Source organism: Peromyscus leucopus, chromosome 4 (assembly GCF_004664715.2).
Source record: "Peromyscus leucopus breed LL Stock chromosome 4, UCI_PerLeu_2.1, whole genome shotgun sequence".
Classification (NCBI taxonomy): Eukaryota; Metazoa; Chordata; class Mammalia; order Rodentia; family Cricetidae; genus Peromyscus; species Peromyscus leucopus.
The window spans coordinates 8,522,360-8,542,689 of NC_051066.1; the positions used below are offsets into that span (position 1 = coordinate 8,522,360).

General features: G+C 52.5%; 1 protein-coding gene and 1 pseudogene across 1 annotated transcript; one reads left to right on the forward strand and one right to left on the reverse strand.

The window, feature by feature from the left end:
* Nucleotides 1-1,494: 1,494 nt before the first annotated feature.
* On the reverse strand, nt 1,495-5,324 carry LOC114703833 (annotated as a pseudogene).
* Ptges (prostaglandin E synthase) lies at nt 4,329-18,600 on the forward strand. The gene is made up of 4 exons (XM_028884633.2): nt 4,329-4,413; nt 6,284-6,482; nt 9,045-9,127; nt 17,773-18,600. The coding sequence occupies exons 2-4, from the start codon at nt 6,354-6,356 to the stop codon at nt 18,020-18,022; spliced, it is 462 nt and encodes a 153-aa protein (XP_028740466.1). The 5' UTR covers nt 4,329-4,413; nt 6,284-6,353; the 3' UTR covers nt 18,023-18,600.
* Nucleotides 18,601-20,330: the final 1,730 nt, after the last annotated feature.

The window sequence follows — 20,330 nt, forward strand, 5'->3', positions numbered from 1 at the left end:
AACAAAAATGCTGAAAACAAGCTAGCCGGGCAGAATCTAAAAGGCCTTTAGAGAGCCGAAGGCAAGAAACAAGTGAAACAGTCCAGACCGAAATGCTCTCAAAGAAAACAAACTAGATACCTACGTCAAATACTTGAAAGCAGACCAAAAAGGTATCTGTCCAAGTAGGAGCTTTCTTACCCAGCTCAGAATAAGTTCTTTGAGTGACTATGACCTGGGAACACAGACTTAGGTAACCCAAAATTCCATGCTCCATCATGGAAGCAGTTTCATGTATAGTTTTACAGAACAGAGCCATCCATTAAGGCAAGTTCAAAGTGCATTGGTGGGTACTTCAGGAAGGCAGGTACAGTGAGACAGCAGGGACTATTCCATAAGCCTAAAATGCTATCCATGACATCCTTGGCTTCTGGGTTGGTAGGAACTAGTTGCCTGCTAAGTCAGTAGATCAGGCTTGTATCTGTCATCACAAGATGTTGGTTTTGATATAGGTGATAAGGGAGTTTGCCTCTGGACCGGCAACATTCCAACCTCCGCACGTCGTGAAGTTCAGACCAGCTAACCAGTCTCTGCAGACACCGGCTCCTTTCGGGAATTTTCCTTCACAGCCAGATTGACGCAGCTTCTTAGGAGGTTTTGTTCATAGCTGGGATCACGCTTCATCTGACTCAGTGCTGGGACATGTAGCTTGCTCCCAAGGGGGCCAAGCAAGGTGCAGCTGTCCCCTTGCACCCCAGCCCATGGAGGGCACACTAGAGGCCCCCTTGGGTGATCTGGTTTATGATCCGAGGACAGTAGATCCTACAGACAGCAACCTCACAACTGAGGAGTCTTTTCTTTTTGTTTGTTTGTTTGTTTCCAGACAGGGTTTCTTTGTGTAGACTTGGCTGTCCTGGAAGTCGCTCTGTAGACCAGGCTGGCCTCGAACTCACAGAGATTGCTGCCTCGGCCTCTCAAGTGCTGGGATTAAAGGCATGGGCTACCACACCCAGCAGCAACTGAGTTTGTTTTTTATTTTTTAATTTTTAGAATTCATTTATTTGTATTAAAGCAACTGTTGACAACAATTCACTGAAATAATCCAAGCAGGAAAATACAGCCAACAACTGCTGAAGCATGTTTATTCCACTGAGCAAAACTTCTTAGATGGTACTAACATGAAGTTGAGTGCTTCAGACTGATCTAAACACACATGGTCTAATTAACAATATTCAATCACATCTTTCTTTCCTGAACATATAAAAATTAAAACACCAATTAAAAAACTAATATATCTTCTCTTTAAATGCCTTCTTACAGATACAATCTCTATTATTTCATAGTGGTCATTTAGGAGACTTATTTTGCTCACAAGGTAAGTGACAATCTACTAAAGGGAACTGAGAGTCGGCCTATAGGTTCATAGTGCAAATAAAAAGATCAAGAACGCAGCAACTGGCATCTCTAAAAATAAAAACCATTCTTAGAAGGCTCCTGCCAGAAGCTGTCCTGGAGACGGCCGCAGAACTAGGAGCCTGCTAACTAGAAGGTACTGGCACCCTCCACCCAACTCCTCAGATTTGCAGATCCAACTCTCGTCTTAGGCTTTGTATTTGGCTTTTCCAGTTTCACTAACGACACCAACAGGATTCAAATCCCTGAAGTACTCATTAGAGTCAAGGGCATATCCAACAACAAACTTGTCTGGAATTTCAAATCCAAAAAGTCTGGCCTCCACCCAACACTTCGAGAGGCCTTTCCACCAGCAAGCTTGCGGCCTTAACAACCCTAACCCTGATAAGGGGTTGTAGCTCTTGTCAAGGAAAGCAAAGTTTGCCTTGTTTTTCCAGTGTCAACTACATCTTCAACAATCGAGACATCCTTTCCAGTTAAAGTGGAGAGATCATCTCCACCGTGAACTTTCATGGCCCCTGTTGACTAATCGTCACAGTAGCTCTTCGGTCTGATAAAATCTACACTCATAGGAAGATTTCTATTCAGTGCTTTAATGGAATCCAGTAGCAGGTCAGCAAAGAATTTTTAGTCCCCGCTTCAGCACAGAGGGCCGCAATGTGATGGCCTCCCATCTCTTTCATGACATCTCGAGCAAGCCTTTCAGTCCCGTCCGTAATCGGTCCATGAGGAATAAACACCTTTTCCAAATCCTCCCACATAATGATTAGGTATACAAAATAAAGCTAAGCCAGGTGGCGCTGGCGCACGCCTTTAATCCCAGCACTCGAGAGGCAGAGGCAGGAGGATCTCTGTGAGTTCGAGGCCAGCCTGGTCTACAGAGTGAGATCCAGGACAGCAAGAGCTACACGGAGGCTACACGGAGAAACTCTGTCAAGAAAGGAAAGAAAGAAAGAGAGAAAGAGAGAGAGAAAGAAAGAAAGAAAGAAAGAAAGGAAGGAAGGAAGGAAGGAAGGAAGGAAGGAAGGAAGGAAGAAAGAAAGAAAGAAAGAAAGATGTGAGGTAAGCCCAACGCTCTTCTTCAGAGCTGCAGCAACCGCTGAAAGAACACAACTGGAGTGTTTTTTTTTAAAATAATTTATTTAATTTTATTTTATGTGTATTGGTGTGAGGATGTCAGATCCTCTGGAACTGAAGTTACAGTTGTGAGTTGCCATGTGGTTGCTGGGAATTGAACTCAGGTCCTCTGGAAGAGCAGCCAGTGCTCTTAACCGCTGAGCCATCTCTCCAGCCCACAAGTGGAGTTTTATTTAGTGTTATTTTTCTGGGCCTAGGGAGGGAATGCAGAGCCTCAGAAACACCAGGCACGTGCTCTGATGCAGCCACAGCCCTGGCCTTTGCCTGGGGGCTATGCTTTGTTGGTGTGTGTCTGAAAGTGTGTATAAGGTACGTGTGCAGTTTGTGCACCCCTGCTTGTGTACAGAGGTGCACATGTCTGTGTCCCAATGAGTAGAGGTCAGAGGATAGCTGATGTCTCGCTTCATTCCCTTGAGACATCGTCTCTCATGACACCCGGAGCTAGGCTGGTGGCCTGAGCCCAGTGACCCTGCTGCCTTTGCCCTGCACAGCACTGGGGCTACCTACTGGCCTATACACGGGAACTGAGGATTTGAACTCGGCTTCTGGTGATGCTTAGCAAGCTCTCTGAGCCTTGTGTAGTTCAGGGAGGCCTGAAACTCAAGGTGTTGCTAAGGTTGGCCTTGAACCCCCTGCTTCTACCTCTGGAGTGCTGGGATTATAAGTGTGCCACCTGGCTGAGTGAGTGAGTGAGTGTGTGTGTGTGTGCGCGTGTGCAAGAGCTTGTGGGTGCACTCAAGGACCATGGCACAAATATGGAGGTCAGAGGAACCAGCTCAGCACTGAGCTTTGTGATAAGATGCTTCCCTGAAGTAGTTCCCAGCAAGTAGAGCAGAAGGCTGGCTACTTGCCTACCTCCTCATCCTGCAGCCACAGATAAAACATGCTTCAGGACAAGCAGACTGTGCCATGCCCAGTTCCCTGAGAGAGCTCTATCTCTACCAAGCGCTGCTAAGCCTGGTGTGGTGACCTGTGCTTTAGAAACACAAATGTCACCGGGCAGTGGTGGCGCACACCTTTAATCCCAGCACTCGGGAGGCAGAGGCAGGCGGATCTCTGTGAGTTCGAGGCCAGCCTGGTCTACAGAGCGAGATCCAGGACAGGCACCAAAACTACACGGAGAAACCCTGTCTTGAAAGAAACAAAACAAAACAAAACAAAAACAAAACAAAAACCCCCACGAATGAATGTCGAATGTCATCTTATCAAGCATATCTTTAATTCTTTCTGTAAATCAGCAAGAAGCCACCCACTGGCCAATCCAACTAGGTAGGAAGTATTAGCCTTATTCTGAGGAGGGGAACCGAGGCTCCAGGGCTCTTAGCAAGGGGGGGCTACTGCATAGAGGCTGCTCTGTGGTTCCTGATTTAATCCTTTTCCCATTGATTTTATTGTTTGTGTGTGTGCTCACAGTCAGAGGACAACCTGCCTCAGCTGCTTCTCCCCGCCCACCACGTGGGTCTGGGAGTGGAACTCAAGCTTGGTGGCAGGTACCTTTTCCTGCTGAGCCATCTCAACAGCCATTATTTTCTGAGACAGGGTTTAATATATCTCAGGCTGGCTTCAAATTCACTAGGTAGCCAAGGTTGACCTTGAGCTTCTGATCTGGTCGCTACATCTTGAGGGCAAAAGTAACAACTTTTCGGAGGAGCTGAAGCGGATTGCTACATTTCTGCAGAGGTTTCCCGTTTGGCAGAGTGAAGCAGAAGATGTAACGTCTTGGGCCGGAGCTGAGAAGAAACGGATACCTCTGCCGGGAAGCTCCCTTGGCGGGGGTGGGGGTGGGGTGGGGGGAGCAGAGCTCAGCTATAACGGCCGGCTCTGAGAGGAGCAGGATTGCTACATCCTGCCGGAAGACTATCCCCCACCGGACCCCAGCTTCAGGTATAGCCTGACTTCAGGATACCTTTCTCCTCACAGCTGTAGGTCCAGCTGACTTCCCAGGCATGCAGATGTACCTGGTTTCTGGGGGTCAAACCCAGGGCTTCCTCCATGCTAGACAAACACTCTACCAACTGAGCCACACCCCCAGCCCAAGACTCTTTAGATGCAGTAACTGCTATGGTAGAGTCGCTGGTGGCAGCGATAGTCAACTGCATTTTGAAGCCATGGAAACTGGTCAGAGAGGGAAGACACATGCCCAGGCACATCACCACCCTGCGGCTAAGCGTACCAACTCAGTGGGCTTCACTCTGGTTGCCCCTAGATCCCTGTTGCTTTGAGGCACTGGCCGGGCTGACGTTGACGTCCCTCTGGGACTGTCAGGATTAGGTTACTGTCCCTGAGGTTCTAGTTGATTGGAGAACGGATAAGCAAGATGGCCTTTCCCCAGGCCATACTCCCAAGTGCGGAGAAACGGACAATCACCAGGGATGAGACGCAGCCGGAAGGGGTTCGAGGGTCTTTGTAACCATCAGGCTCTTTGCTGGTGAAGGGTCTCCCACAGCTGCTGGAGTCACTTCGCAGAGTTAGTGGCTGTGAACCAAAGCCCTGGAGCTTAGAAGCTGGGACTGGGGGCCGAGCAGGTGGTGGCACAGGCCTGCCACCGCCGCACTGGAGAGGTGCAGCCCGAGGGAGCTGGAGCTTAGGTCACACTTGGCTAAGGAGTGAGTTTGAGCCCAACTTTTTAGATGCTGTTAGACAAGGAAAGAGATGAGGGACCGGAGGAGGGTCAAGGGGAGGTAGATGGCTCAGTTGATAAGGCAGGAAAACCTGGCTTCTGACCCCCAGAACCCACTTACAAAGCCAGATGTGAAAAGATGCTGGCCACAGAGACAGTGGTGCCTGGAGTTCATTGGTCAGCCAGTCTAGCAGAAAGAGGAGCCCCAGGTTCACTGAGAGACCATGCCTCAAAAAGTAGCTTGGGGCCAGATGTGATGGCACACACCTTTAGTCCCAGCACTCAGTCAGAGGCAGAGGCAGGCGGATCTCTGTGAGTTCAAGGCCAGCCAGGACTAGATAGTGGCTGGGTCCATGAGACCTGAATTCTATTCCTGGACTCGCATGGCATCACAGAATCAACTTTAGCAAGTTGTCCTCTGACTTTGACACAGCTGCTATAGCGCACTCACAATAAATAAATAAATGTAATGTTAAAAGAAACTACCAGGAAAAAAAATGAGGTGGTGGGCAACTGAGGAAGTCACAGGAAGTCAGCTACTGGCTTCCACATGCAGATGCACACATGTGCCCTCATCCATATGCACATGTACACACCCAAATGAACACCCCCTACACACACACACACACACACACACACACACACACACACACATACACACACAGTCTGAACTGGGAATTGGAGGTCTGTGTTCCTGCCAGAGGACAGCCGAAGGATCTGTCTCACCTTCTGGCTTGTGGAGGCAGCCCGTCTCCGTGGCTGGAGGGTCTAACATCACAGAGACAGTGCATTAGCACAGACGGCCTGGTTCTCATGTCCTCTACCTGTCCTCCCCCTTTGGAAAGTGGGCATGTGTCAGTGATAAATTCCACAGACCGAGGTCGATGACCTGGAGTTAAGATGAGAAACAGATTAGGAAGTCTGGGGCTTTGCCAGGGAACCATGGTCCAGAGCCAAGGATGGCGTGGGGACACCTCCACTCCTGGGCTGCTCCCAACATTTGGAGCAGAAGTCCCCCTTTCCTGCTTCCCTGGAGCAGGGGGCCTGCTGTGGGTGCTCAGGGTGGGCGGGGAGTGGGCGGGGGCGACGGCAGGCCGCCTCCTCAGGGCTTGGCCCGCCTCCTCCTCTCCACAGGCTGCCTTGTGGGACAGACTCACCCTCAGTCATCGCGTCCGGGAGCTGGAGCCCAAGTCGGCTAGCCGAGATGCCTGCTCTGGGCCAGGTGATGGAGAACGGCCAGGTACTCCCGGCCTTCCTGCTCTGTAGCACACTGCTGATCATCAAGATGTACGCGGTGGGTGTCATCACAGGCTACACTAGGCTTCGGAAGAAGGTACGTGAGCTGGGGTGTGTGTGGGGTGGGGTGGGGGGGCAATTAGCACTCTGCTGGCTTTTTCCTGCAAGAAAGTCTGAGAACTGAATAGCGCGGCGGAGGTGTGCCTGCCCGCGTGCAGACGAAACTGCTTCAAAGCTGCCGCCTCAGCCCTTCGGGATGCTGGCTTGGTTTCAGCCCCTGAACCCGCTGGCATGAGAGCACTTGGTTCCCTCTCTCGGCGCCAGGTGAAGCATCTGCCACCAGGAGACGCACGTGGAGCACCGGGGCTCTGACAGCCAGAGGTCTCCTGACCTGGCGGCTTCCTGGCAGGCAGGCAGGGGGATTTCATATCTGGGTGGAGTGGGGACCGGCAAAGCAGGAGCCCGAGAAGTCTTTCCGTGGAAATTCCCACTCCCCGTGGGCGTCACACACAGACTCACGGCAGCCTCCGAGGCTTGGTCCTAGCCAAAGGGGTCACAGCCGACACACTCTGATCCCAGTCCTGGCTAGGAAATAACAGTAGAAGAGCCCACACGGAGCCGGTGGGAGTGGCCAGGACTCCCCGACCCATTCCCCCGCATTGGACAGAACCCTGGAAGCTACTGGAAAGCAGAACCGCACGAAGTATCTGTTGCTTACAGGCGCTCTTTAAAACCAGCCTTTGTCCAGCCCAACGGCGGGGGTGGGGTGGGGTGGGGTGGGGGAGACAGGGGAGTGCGGGTGGGATCCCGGGGTGGGACTCTGGCCCTCCAGCTGGGTTCCGCCCCTGGGGCAGCTACTGGCAGGAATAAAGGCAGGGCCACCTCTTACTGGCTGCCTCTGGTTCTCCTGTTTGGTCCGACCTGGGATGTAGGACACAGATGCCGGGCAGAGATAGCTATATAGCTGTATTCTGTCGTTGTCCCCTCTGCAGGGGCCCCAAAGCTGAGCACTAAGTTACCACCGGAGCCTGGGGGAGGCAGTGGGAGGAGATAGGTTTCCTCGGTTTTTCCAGTGAGAAGTCTGGGCTTCCTGTGGCTCCTTCCATCCGCTTTGAAGCTTAGTGTCTGGCTCCTGAGCCCCACTCCCTCCTGGTCTCCGTTCCCCATGATTCCAGATACAGGGGCTGAGGGAGACCTGCCCTGCTTTGTGCCCTGGGGATCCTGAGGCGCCTCTCCTTTCTGTCAGGAGGGACCAGAGGATCACCCTCTGCAGAGGGGATGGGCACAGGCTCAGGATCCTCTCCCACCCGCCTGGGGACCTGGGCAGTTGAGAGCTCAGTGACCCCCTCTGGGAACTGTGAACACGCCACCCACTCTGGTCCTTAAGACTGCTTCCTACCGGAATCTGATGTGAAGGGCAGCAGCCACAGGTCTTTTCTGGGGGTGCATGGTGAGCGGCCCTCGACCTAGTAGAGGTGGCTCCTGATATCTGAATACAGAGCTCTATTGGGGGCAAAGCTGGACCCCCAGAGCTGGGGACTTGGGAGCCAGCAGGGAAGAGGTTCTGGGTGGGGGTTCCTAGCTTACTCTGCCATCTTACATTTCCCTCAGGGCAGGGCCCCAGCTGGGGCTCCAGGGACAGACCCCAGTGAAGCACCCTGTTCACCTCAGCTTAGAAAGGTTGATTCAGACGTCATCAGAGTTGGTGGGAATGGCTTTGCCTGGGCTGCAGCAGGGAACAGCCGTGAGCCAATCAGGAGCCCAGGCCCCAAAGACAAACAGATGACCTTGGGCCTCTACTCTCTTTCCGGCGATGGAAGCTGAAATGTGCCAGGGCCCTCCCCAGGCTGCCTGTGCCCTTCCACTGAGGCTCAGGTGCTCCATTTCATCCCGAGTCTACAGATGAGGAAGTCCTGGCCGCAGGAGGCTGCAAGCCTGGTGGTCAGAGGGCCTGAGTGTCTGACCAGGCTCTTGAGCGCCCCGATGGCTCCTACTTAGCTTGTTGGTTTTTAATCTTTTGAGATAGGGTCTTACTACATAGACCAGGATGCCCTTGAACTCACAGAGATCTGCCCACCTCTGTCTCCAGAGTGCTGGGATTAAAGGTGTGCACCACCACACTTGGCTAAATCTTTTTTTTTTTTAAGGTTTATTTATTATGTACACAGTGTTCTACCTGCATGTATGCCTGTAGGCCAGAAGAGGGCGCCAGATCTCATTACAGATGGTTGTGAGCCACCATGTGGTTGCTGGGAATTGAACTCAGGACCTCTGGAAGAGCAACCAATGCTCTTAACCATTGAGCCATCTCTCCAGCCCACTAAATCTTATTTTAATTAACTTGTCGAGGTTCTTGGATTAGAGTCTAGGGACTCATGCGCGCTAGGCAAAGACAGGCTGTGGATCCGTGCCCCGAGCCTCCTGAGTGCACGAGGCTGTCTGGTCCCACTGAGTCCCAGTCTAACGGTCTCTCCTAACCTCTGAGAGAGCGCTTGCCACTGTGAGCTCCAGTGCGCAGCTCAGAGAACATGTTCAGGGGCGCAAGCCGGGTGGCCTGCCTGTAGGCCGGGTAGGTGGCTGTGATGTTGCCTACCTCCTGAGTTCTGTCCTCAGACGAGGACCTCCTCAGGGATGGTGACCCTCAGCCAATGTGTTTCAGGCTTTTGCCAACCCCGAGGATGCCCTGAGACATGGAGGCCTCCAGTTCTACAGGAGTGATCCAGATGTGGAGCGCTGCCTCAGGTGAGTACCTGCCAGTATCTTGGACTTGGCCACAGACAGACCTGGCTGCTACCTGTCCTTACTGAGTTTCTGAAATGGGGCCTTGAGAGTCACTTATGTGTCTAAAGGGCGTCTGTGTGGGCCTGATTTCTTCTCAGGCGATTATAGTTTGCTCGTTACATTTGTCTTGGAAAAGAAAATTCTCGGGATCTAGAGGTAGAGTTAGTTCAAGGTTGATGGTGCAGGTCTGAGATGCCAACACTTGGGAGCTGGAAGCAGGAAGCTTGACCAGAGTTCCAGACCAACCACAGAGTGGGACTATTTGAAGCAAGCAAACAAACAGAAAAAGAAATACAAGTGGGATATAGTGGCTCATACCTGTGAGCCCAGCGTTTGGGAGCATCAGGGGTTCAAGACCAGCGTCTGCTATTAGAGAGCCATCCCTGTCAGTGGATCCCTGACTTCTTCATGTCTCAGGGCTCACACTCTCTCTCCCTCTCTCTAAATGTTAGTTAGTTTTAAAGTGAGTCTTTAGGCTAGGTGTAGTGAGTGGTACACACCCGTGATGCCAATGTTTGGGAGGCTGAGATAAAAGGATTGCCTTGGGTATGGGCTATGGGTAAAGCCCAGTCTCAAAGAACAAAACAATCTGGGTGGTGGCGCACACCTTTAATCCTAGCACTTGGGAGGCAGAGGCAGGCGAATCTCTTAAGTTTGAGGCCAGCCTGGTCTACAGAGTGAGTTCCAGGACAGCCAGGGTTACACAGAGACTTGTCTTTAAAAAAAAAAAAAAAAAAAAAAAGGAAAGCAAAAGTCTTGGCTGTATAAACTTCTTCCTGGGAGTAAACGTCGATTTTTAGCAGCCCGCTCAGTATTGGAGTTTGGGCCATTTCTTCCCACCTCATCAGTCATCTAGAGTGAGGGGCACTGGGGGGATGGGAACAAGGAGGATGGGCAGCTGGACCTGCTGAGACGTGAGACAAACCGCCATACACGGCTCCCAACATAGCCCCTTGCATCACAGGCGGAGATGGGTGGGGCGGTCACTTCCATAACAGAATTCCCCTCTGTAAACAAAGTGTGGGGAGGGAGGCTTTCCTTGTGTTTTTCTTAGCCATTGACAATAATGTACACACTTGTGGTTTTAAAAAAATGACAGCAATGTGTCAGGAAGTGAGACTCCAGACCGCCCTGTCCTTTCCAACAGAAATATGGGCTAATCTGTATGTGTTCCATCAGGCCGGTGTCCATTCAGTGTTTAATGAACAGCTACTATATGGCAGGCATTGACTGGTTTCATGAATAAACGGCCTTGCACAGCCGTGACCACATATTGGTGACTCTTGGTTGTCTGGGCCATTCTGAACCAGAGAGTCATCCCAGCCAGCTGTCAGCAACATCCCAGGGCTTAGGTTTTGTTACCTCCTAAAAGCATAACCTTATTCAGGGAAGACGAAAGAACTTCAAGGGACCCTGCCATTCCCACCTACCCAGTGGGATTTTTCTTCTTTAATATTTGCTTTATATTTACTTCATTTTATGTGTATGAGTGTTTCCCCTGCGTGCAGGTATATTCACTACATATGTGCATATTGGATCCCTTGGAGCTGGGGTTCCAGATAGTTGTAAGCCTCCATATGGCTGCTGGGAGTTGATCCTGGTGGTCCTCTGCAAGAGAAGTAAGTGAGCCATCTCTCTGGCTGGATTTTATTTTATTTTATTTTATTTTATTTTTATTTATTTATTTATTCATTCATTCATTCATTCATTCATTTATATATTATGTATACAGTGTTCTGTCTGCATGTATCCCTGCAGGCCAGAAGAGGGCATCAAATTTCATTTCAGATGGTTGTGAGCCACCATGTGGTTGCTGGGAAATGAACTCAGGACCTCTGGAAGGACAACCAGTGCTCTTAACCCCTGAGCCATCTCTCCAGCCCTGGATTGTATTTCTTATACTCTCTAGTCCTGAAGCTTCAGTGGTTGGTATTTAGTCTAGCATTTTCTGAACATTCCTACTTGGTAATGCTGTAGATCCACCTGGTGAGGCTCATTCAGGACTTCCTAGGTACTCTGCCTAGGGGGCTGAACTCCTGGGGAGCTGAGAACCCTCCTGACTCCATAGGTCATCACAGACAGTTGAGGGTCGGAGATGAAGCCCAGATTGGTAGAGTGCTTGCATAAAATAGAGTTGGAGGCTAGCCTGGACTACATGAGACTCTATCTTACAAAAAAAAGGAAGGAAGGAAGGAAGCCAGCCACTTGTGGTAGCCCATCTTTTTAATCCTGGGACTTGGGAAACAGAGGCAGGAGGATCTCTATGAGTTTGAGTTCAGTCTGATTTACACAGTGAGTTCCAAGCCAGCCAGAGGACCCCGTCTCAAAGAAGAAAATGTGTCAGCTGAGGGTGCAGAACTGGGAATCATGCCAGCTGCCTCCCTCTAGGAACTGACTGGAGAGAGAGAGCGAGCAGTTAATGTTGGAACCAGGGCACGTGCCCCCAGGCCAACACTGCTGTGTACACAGGAAGCATGAAGCCTGGATCCTGGGTCATAAATCTGCCTTGCACATGCTGGAGACAAGCAAGGCTAGTTCTGAGGCAGTCAGGGACCAGGTTTAAAGAATGGAACCCAGGCGGCTGGAGAGAGGATCCCGTGGTTAAGAACACTTGTTGCTCTTGCAGAGGACTCAGGTTCGATTCCCAGCATCCACATGGTGCCCTTTTCTGATCTCCTCAGGCACTAGGCACACATGTGGTGCACATATATACATGTAGGCAAAAATACTCCAACAAAAAATAAAATAGGTAACTTTAATTTAACTTAATTCTTTTTTTTTTAAGTCAGGGTCTCACTATGTAGCCATAGCCTTAGCTATTCTGGAACTCACTCTGTAGACCAGGCTGGCTTCAAACTCACAGAGATCTGCCTGGCTCTGCCTCCCAAGTGCTGGGATTAAAGGTGTGCACCACCACCACCTGGCCAAATTTTTTTTTAAGATTAAAAAAAAAAAAAAAAAAGAATGGAACAGGTGGCCTCACCTGGAATTCTAGCATTGAGGAGGTGGAGGCGGCAGGGTCAGAGTTCGAGGCCAGCCTTAGCTGCACAATATCACATCAGAGGCTTGCACAAACTCCATGAGACAGGAAGGAGACCAGCTGTGGGGAGCGAAGGAAGTCCTGAATGTGTAAGGAACAGATGAAGTCCTGAGCAAGTCTGTTGTTGGCATGGGCACGGCCATGCCGCAGACTAAAGTCTCAGACTCATAGCAGTGGCAAAGCCTTCCTCCGATGAGGCCCGGGGATGGCAAAGCCTTCCTCTGGTCCTGGTGCGAATGTTGGCAGGATATAATAAAAACTCGTAACTGCAAACCTCCTCAAGGATGTTTACGGGCTGGGACTGCCCTCCTACACAGACCTCCTGACCCCTCCCTCCCCCTCTGTACACAATAAACTCCTGGCAGGGAGCGAGTGGCTCACTGACCCCAGCTTCTCTGGATGTGTGTCTGTGCTTTCCCTCGCTGCCCCAGTCAAGTTCCAGCCGTTCTGGACAGGTACCCAGCCACGTTCTCCGCCCGGGACACCTGCCCGCACTCACACCCTGCCACGTTCTCCTCCCGGGACACCTGTCCACACTTGTACCCAGCCACGGTCTCCGCCCAGGACACCTGCCCGCACTCACCCAGCCACATTCTAGTCCCAGGACGGTGCCACCATCCTATGTTCCAGAAATGGCATCCTACCTGTCCATTTATCAGTAGTGGACACAGGCTTAGAGAGGAGGGACACCTGCCTGTGGCCTCAGCTCCTTGGTGGCAGTCAGAGCTGGTGGCCTCTGGTGGAACCCCCATTTCTCACTAGGGTCAGTGAGGGACTGTGGCAGGTTGTCAGCTAAAGGAGAACGAGGAGCAGTCACAGCTGTGTCCAGACCGGGGCTGGTGATTTCGGGGTGGCCATGATGGGGGCGGTGGTAACAAACTTAAGGCCCTCCGGTCTTCTTTTCCTTATTTTCTGGGTATCAACACCCACAGCACCCCAGCACTCCGAGGAGAGTGATGTTTAGAAGCGGTGTGCCAAGGTCTGGCCCTGAGGCTGTAACCCCATCTAGCAGGAGGCAAAGCCTCAACACCCCACTGCCTCAGCCCCACCCCTTACCGAATTCCCTCAGCACACCCGCCTCTGGCACCAAGCAGCCGTCCTCTGGCACCCTGAGCTCACGTACACGTGCGGCGTGGGTGGCGCTGGAGGAGAGGGAACATGTTGCCTCCAGCTGCTGTCACTGCCTTGACCTGGGGTCACCGGAGGTCTCTCCTCATAGCAGTCACTTGCTGCAGTAAAACTGCTCTGTTCCAGCATGTGTTGAGGGCGAGGGGCAGGCGGATGTCACGTGTGTGTGTGTGTGTGTGTGTGTGTGTGTGTGTGTGTGTGTGTGTGCATGCAAGTCTCGTCTGGTGGGAACTGGCTTTGGTGACTTTTGCCTCAGATCACTGCTTGTTATTGTGACACATTTCTCCCTGCCTCCCAGTACGTGACTCCCTCCATGCCTCTGTCTGGATACTGTAGCAGGGGAGGAGAGGTGAGCTTTACTTTGTTTTTTTCAACATCCTGATTTCCCCATTCTTCCCTGCCCCCGGCACCACCGTGGCGTGGTGGGGCCCCATTGTGGTTTCAAACAGATGAGGGAGGGAGGCCCGGGTCGGAGCTCCATCTGCTCCCAGCCACCTTTCTTACGTGTGCCTAGGGAGTGTGTTCTCTGCAAGGTCCGCCTTCCCAAGCGGGGGCCTGCCTCGGAGCCGAGACCTCTCCTCCTACCCTGAGTCCCAGCCTTGCCTACCTGCTTTTCAGTTTTGGTCACATTTGTTCTCAATATGGTTTTGTTTCATTTTTGAGACAGTGTCCCATGTAGCCCAGGCTGGCCTCTCTCTACATAGCTGAGGATAACCTTGAACTTCTGATCCTTCTGCCTCTACCTGGATATGTAAAAAATACATATTATTTATCTTTATGTATTTGGGTGTTGGGCATTATATATATGCAGTGCCTGAAGCGGCCAGGAGAGGGCGTCAGACCCCTGGACCTGGCATCACAGACGGTTGGGAGCCACCCTGTGGAAGAGCAGCCCGTGCTCCCGACCGATGAGCCATCTTGCAACACCTTGTGTTTGTTTTCAGGACAGGGCCTTTTGTAGCCCAGGTGGTCTACACCACCACCAGCCAGCCTTGACTCTTGCTCTTAACACGCCAACTCCTCTCGGTGGAGACATGCTTGCAAACGTGTGTGAGCCCAGGGGCCAGCCTCGGCTGCTGTTCTCAAGTGCTACCTCATAACTTGGAACTGGGCTAGCCCATGGGAGCCTCCTCTCTCCATTTCCCTGAGCTGGGGCTACGGGCGGGTACAAGAGCACCTAGCTTTTTCATGCGGCTTCTGGGGATTGAACTTGGTTCTTCATGCTTACCCAGCCAACACTTCACAGATTCCCCAGCCCCCGGCTCCCCTCCCATGTATAAGGAGCAGTCTGGCAGCTCAGCCCCTCCCCTCATCCGGCGCTTCAGACAGCCACCTCTCAGTCCCCTGTGGTAGACAGGGCCCATCTGCAGACAGGCTCATTTGCTGTGGTGGGCTTCCAAGGGTGTTCCCATAATTAGGACCCAGAGGCTGTGTAGACACCGCTCCATCTCGTCGGGTGTTGTGATCTGAGGGAACCCTGTCCTGTCTCTAGTGACCCATGGGATGAGAGTCACCACGGCCCCTGCTCTCAGGTCTCCCACCCTTCCCTGTCATCTGTCTCCAGAGTCTGTCCAGGCCTGTCACCCTGTGCCATGCACCACTGTAGTCTGTGCCACAGAGCTGACCTCACCAGCCATCCAGACTTGCTTTCCTTGTGTCTGGGTCGCAAGGTCATGATCCAGGTGAAAAGAAGAAGAAAGGTCATATGGACGGGGCTCAGGGAGATGGAGGCTGGCTACAACACCTGAGAAAGTTCCAGGTCCTGCTGGAAGAAAGGGTGTGTGGGGGGGTGCCGAGGCTAGAGAATTTGTGATCCCCCCCCCCCAATCTGGTGCTCTTCTTCTTTTTCCCTTGAGGCAGAGTCTCTCACTGAACCTGGAGCTGGATCGACAGCCAGCAAACTCCAGCCATTCTCCTGTTTCCATCCCCTCCTGCTAGGGTTATTAGCACTTTAATCACATCTAGGTTTGTTTTGTTTTAAATATGGGTGGTGGGGATTTGAACTCTGGTCCTCATGATTGTTCAGCAATCTGTCTTAACCACTGAGCCTTTTTTTTTTTTTAAAGAAAGAAAACACAGAGTTTTGTAACAAGTCTTTTTCTGTTCTGCCAATTCCCAAATAATAACACAGAGACTTCTTATTAATTACAAAAGCTTGGTCTATAGCTTAGGCTTGTTCCTAACTAGCTCTTATAGTTTAAATGAACCCATTTATATTAACCTACATTCTATCACATGGCGTTACCTCTCTTCCATCTTTTTTTTTTTTTTTTTTGTTTTTCAAGACAGGGTTTCTCTATGTAGCTTTGCGCCTTTCCTGGAACTCACTCTGTAGATCAGGCTGGCCTCGAACTCACAGAGATCTGCCTGGCTCTGCCTCCCGAGTGCTGGGATTAAAGGAGTGCGCCACCACTGCCCGGCCCTCTCTTCCATCTTGTACCTTCTGTTTCCTCTTTGTGTCTCCTCGCTTTTCCTGCATGCCTAGATCCCTCCTCCTCTTCCTTCTCTCTCCAGAAATCCTGCCTGTATCTCCTGCCTAGCTATTGGCCATTCAGCTCTTTATTAAACCAATCAGAAGGTGCCCTAGCAAAGACACATCTTCACAGTGTTCAAATATTCTGCAACAGGGTTTCTCTGTGTAACCCTGGCTGGCCTGGAACTTGCTCTGTAGACCAGGCTGACCTCGAACTTACAGAAATCTGCCTGCCTCTGTGCTGGGATTGAAGGAGTGTGCCACCACGCCCGGCTAAGAAAGTCAAGAGAGAGAGAGAGGAAGGGAGGGATTGAGGGAGGGAGGAGAGAGGAAGGAAGGAAGGACAGAACGTCTTATATACAGCCCAGGACTGCCTAAACTCATTCACTAGTAGAATATGACCAAGATTTATTTATTTTTATTTTATGTGTGTTTACTTGCATGTACATATGTGTGCACCATGTGTATGCCTGGTGCCTTCAGAGGCCAGAGGGGGCATCAAATCCCCTGGAACTGGAATTAGAGATGCTTGTGACCCACTCTGTGGGTGCTGGGATCTGAACCTGAGTCCTCTCCAAGAGCACCAAGTGCTCTTCACTGATGAACCATCTCTCCAGGCCCTGACCTTGAACTCTTGATTGTAGTTATTTTTCCGCCCTGTTTTAAGCAGAGCTGGGGATAAGCGCCCCATCTGCTAAGCTCCATCTCCCCTCCTTAAGAATGTCCATGCCCGTGGCTGAATTTCATCTCCTCCTGCGTTACCAGGCCCCCTGCTACCCATGTGCCTCACTTCCCTCTCGTGTACTTCACTCCAGCAAACAGATTTTGAACTCTGCTGTTCTGACCACAGGGCCTTTGCATATGCCGGGTACTTCCCAAGAAGGTTCTTCTCTGCCTGGCCAGCTTCTCCTCAATTAGACTCTAACACATGTCTCCACCTGACTACTGCCTCAGTCTCCCTGCAGCATTGGGGTGCTGGGTATCCCAGCCTCTACCGGGCTCTGCCTACTGCCTTTCAGTGAACAGCTGGTGGCTCCTTTCAGTAAACAGCGGGAAACAAGATGAGACCTCTGAAGCGGTTCACCGCACAAGCACTGGGGCCAGGCTGGACTGGCCCGTGGCCTGGCGCTGCTCGTCAGATGGGCTGCAGCTGGAAGCTACAGTCCCCAGACTGAGTGATGGGGCCTGTCCTGGGGAAGGTCATGGCTCAGTCCCTGGGGTCATGTTTATCTAAGCGGTCATCGATGGCTCCAGGGCGTTCACCGTCCCTGATTGATGGGGCTTGACTGCCTGGTTCATTTTAGAGAGCGGCAACAGTCCAAAAGGGGTCATGGAAACTGACTGACAGCCAGTGAGAGTTTTCTCCCTTGGTCATCATTTACGGTTGGCTTGTAAGCAGCCTTCCCGCCACGCATGCTCACAAAAGAGCAGGCTAGCATGCCTGAAGGAAGGGAAGGCTGAGCAGCGCCCTGTGCTTAGCTGGGCTGGTGAACGGAAGAATCCTGTGGTCAGTCCTGCAAGGATGATGCTTAGTCAGCTTTTGGGGTGGAAAGGGACAGCGACAGCACTGGATGGGGCCCCAAACTTGCATTCAGAGGGCAGGCGGGTCTCCTCAGAGAACACCTGTCACTCACCCAACCCTAGCCTCTGAGTCCTCCTTTTTCTGCCTGGTGTCTAAGGGACAGAAGAGACAGCGTGGGGAAGGTGGGAAGGACCGTGCCCATTCAAGCCCCGTGGTATGTTAGGAAAGCCCCAATCCAGCGGCGGCCTCCCAGTCAGGTGCTATGAACAGGGCTTGAGCCTCAGCCCCTTCTGGGTAAAAGCTCGGAGTCACTGTCGCCCTCGGCCCTGCATCATCGAGCCAGCTGGCCAGCAGGGGATTGGAGTGTCTGGCAGCCCCAGAAGGTCCCGGTGGGCTGGGCGCCCCAGCACTAAGGCTACTGACTGTACCCCTCTGCTCCCCAGGGCCCACCGCAACGACATGGAGACCATCTATCCCTTCCTCTTCCTGGGCTTCATCTACTCCTTCCTGGGACCCACACCTTTGATCGCCTGGATACATTTCCTTGTGGTCCTCACAGGCCGTGTGGTGCACACGGTAGCCTACCTGGGCAAGCTGAACCCGCGCATCCGCTCTGGAGCTTATGTCCTGGCCCAGTCTGCCTGTGTCTCCATGGCCTTGCAGATCCTCTGGGAAGCGGCTCACCACCTGTGACCAGTGCCTGAAGCCTCTGCAGCTACCACATTGTGGACAGAAGCCACAGAGGCTGAACCTGGGGACTTGGGGTCCCTTCCAGAATAGGGATGGGCTGAGGTCCTGGGATCCTGCCACCTAGGTGTGTTGGATACCGGGCCAGCCCACGGAGAGACCTGGCTGCTGTGTGTCCCAGGAAGTCCTCACAAGAGGCCAAGCGATAACCTGCTCCCTCTCAGGCTGTGGAGCTTGGGGACTTGCTGTTTTTCAGCAGTAGGCAGGTCTGCACGCCCCTGTTCCCTGTGGACACCTCCCTGTCCTTTGTTCCGAGTGCCTTAGGTAGGGCAGGCTTAGGAATGGTGGGTGCTCACGGTAAGCTCTGCCTGCCTGGTCAAGGCCTTAGCTTCTTCAAAAGGCCGTCTGTCAGGGATGGGCTTTGTCTGACCAACCACTGAAAGGATTTGGGCTTCTTCAGCATCTGTGAGGTTTGAAGATGCCAAATGTCCACCCCTGTGGAAAACCTCATGTGTGTGGTGATCCTCCAAAGTCCTAAGACCTGTTCAGGGTTAGTCATTAAACAGCAATGTGTGACCTGTGAATGCCCTGTGTTCCCTATTTCCAATGTCCCAGCTGGCCTGGTGCCTGCTGGGAATTTTTGGGGTTTGGGTGTATGTTTTGCTTTCTTGAGACTGGGTGTCACTTAGCCCAAGTTGGCCTCAGATTTGCTATGTAGCCGAGGACAACCTTGACCTAACAGCCTGCCCGTACCTCCTAAGTGCTGGAATTTTAGATCTGCACCGCCACAGTGGGTTCGTTCCTGGGGCCAAGCCAGCACAGGCCACCTGTTTGTGGAAATCACACGCCCCCCGTCAGGCTACTCCAGGGAAGTCCCCTTCTTCGCAAGGGGATGATCCCTGACAATGTGGTGTTTGGTTGGGATCTAGAGATGTCCAAATCCTGTCCTGCCGGGTAGCCTTCCCTGCAGCTCTGTCACCAGGGAGGATGCTGTGTTTCTGCTCTATGGGTGGAGACACAGGAGTGACCACCTGGAAGCTCGGGGCTGCCCCAGCGGGGCCTGCGCCCCCCTATGTTGAGATCTGCCCTCTGAGGGAGGCGTTACTGGAAAGCCCAGCCAGCCTAGGCTTCCGCCTGCCCTACAGAGCCGCAGTGCACGGTGAGTGGATAGCACTGCCCTCTGGTGGTAAGACGAAACCTTTGCTGCTGGAACGCTCGCTCGCCGGAGGAAAACAAAAACCATAGAGTGCCAGCTGCTGAGCATTAGGCTGGAGGTACCTTCATCTGTCGTCCCCCCTCACCGCCCCAATTAATACTTAAAGTAATTTTAAGAAGGAGGAATTTCTGCATTTTAGACAGGCGGTATGGCCAAAGACTTCATTTCTGCCTTTTCATTTTACGTATATGGGTGTTTTGTATGAAGACATGTCTGTATCATATGTGTGCCTGGTGCCCATGGAGGCCAGAACAGGGTGTTGGATCCCCTGGAACTGGAGTTACAGTTATGAGCCACTCTGTGGGTGCTGGGAATTGAACATGGGTTCTCTGAAGAACAGCTAGTGCTCTTAACCACCAAGCCATCTCTCCAGATCCATTTCAGCATTTAGCTGAGGGACTCAAGGGTCCAAGAGATGACTTGCTCTGAATTCCTGCCTAGGACAGGAGAGAACTCCGCATGGTAGGGCCCAGGAGGGATGGGGGTCAGAGGTCTAAGCAGGGCAGAGGAACATCTGTCCGTTTCTGTGTTTTCCCTCTTGAAGAAGGGCTTGTGAGGGCCAGGTGTTCTAGTAAGAACCTGTCAGTTGTCTGGTGCAGGGACATGTTTCACACACACGACGACTGCATGATCTTGGACCTGGGTGATGGAGCTGCCCCTCTGAGGGGCCTGGGTGATGGAGCCACCCCTCTGAGGGGGCCTGGGTGATGGAGCCGCCCCTCTTAGGGGCCTGGGTGATGGAGTCGCCCCTCTGAGGGGACCTGGGTGATGGAGCAGACCCTCTGAGGGGGCCTGGGTGATGGAGCTGACCCTGTGAGGGGCCTGGGTGATGGAGCGGACCCTCTGAGGGGGCCTGGGTGATGGAGCGGACCCTCTGAGGGGGCCTGGGTGATGGAGCGGACCCTGTGAGGGGCCTGGGTGATGGAGCGGACCCTCTGAAGGGCCTGGGTGATGGAGCGGACCCTCTGAGGGGGCCTGGGTGATGGAGCGGACCCTCTGAGGGGGCCTGGGTGATGGAGCGGACCCTGTGAGGGGCCTGGGTGATGGAGCGGACCCTCTGAGGGGGCCTGGGTGATGGAGTGGACCATCTGAGGGGCC

Bases quoted from the DNA above. Each gene is read 5' to 3' on its own strand.
- Ptges (XM_028884633.2), top strand. From the start codon at position 6,354: ATGCCTGCTCTGGGCCAGGTGATGGAGAACGGCCAGGTACTCCCGGCC. The intron at 6,483-9,044 runs GTACGTGAGCTG...AATGTGTTTCAG, and splicing joins ACACTAGGCTTCGGAAGAAG to GCTTTTGCCAACCCCGAGGA. The intron at 9,128-17,772 runs GTGAGTACCTGC...TCTGCTCCCCAG, and splicing joins GATGTGGAGCGCTGCCTCAG to GGCCCACCGCAACGACATGG.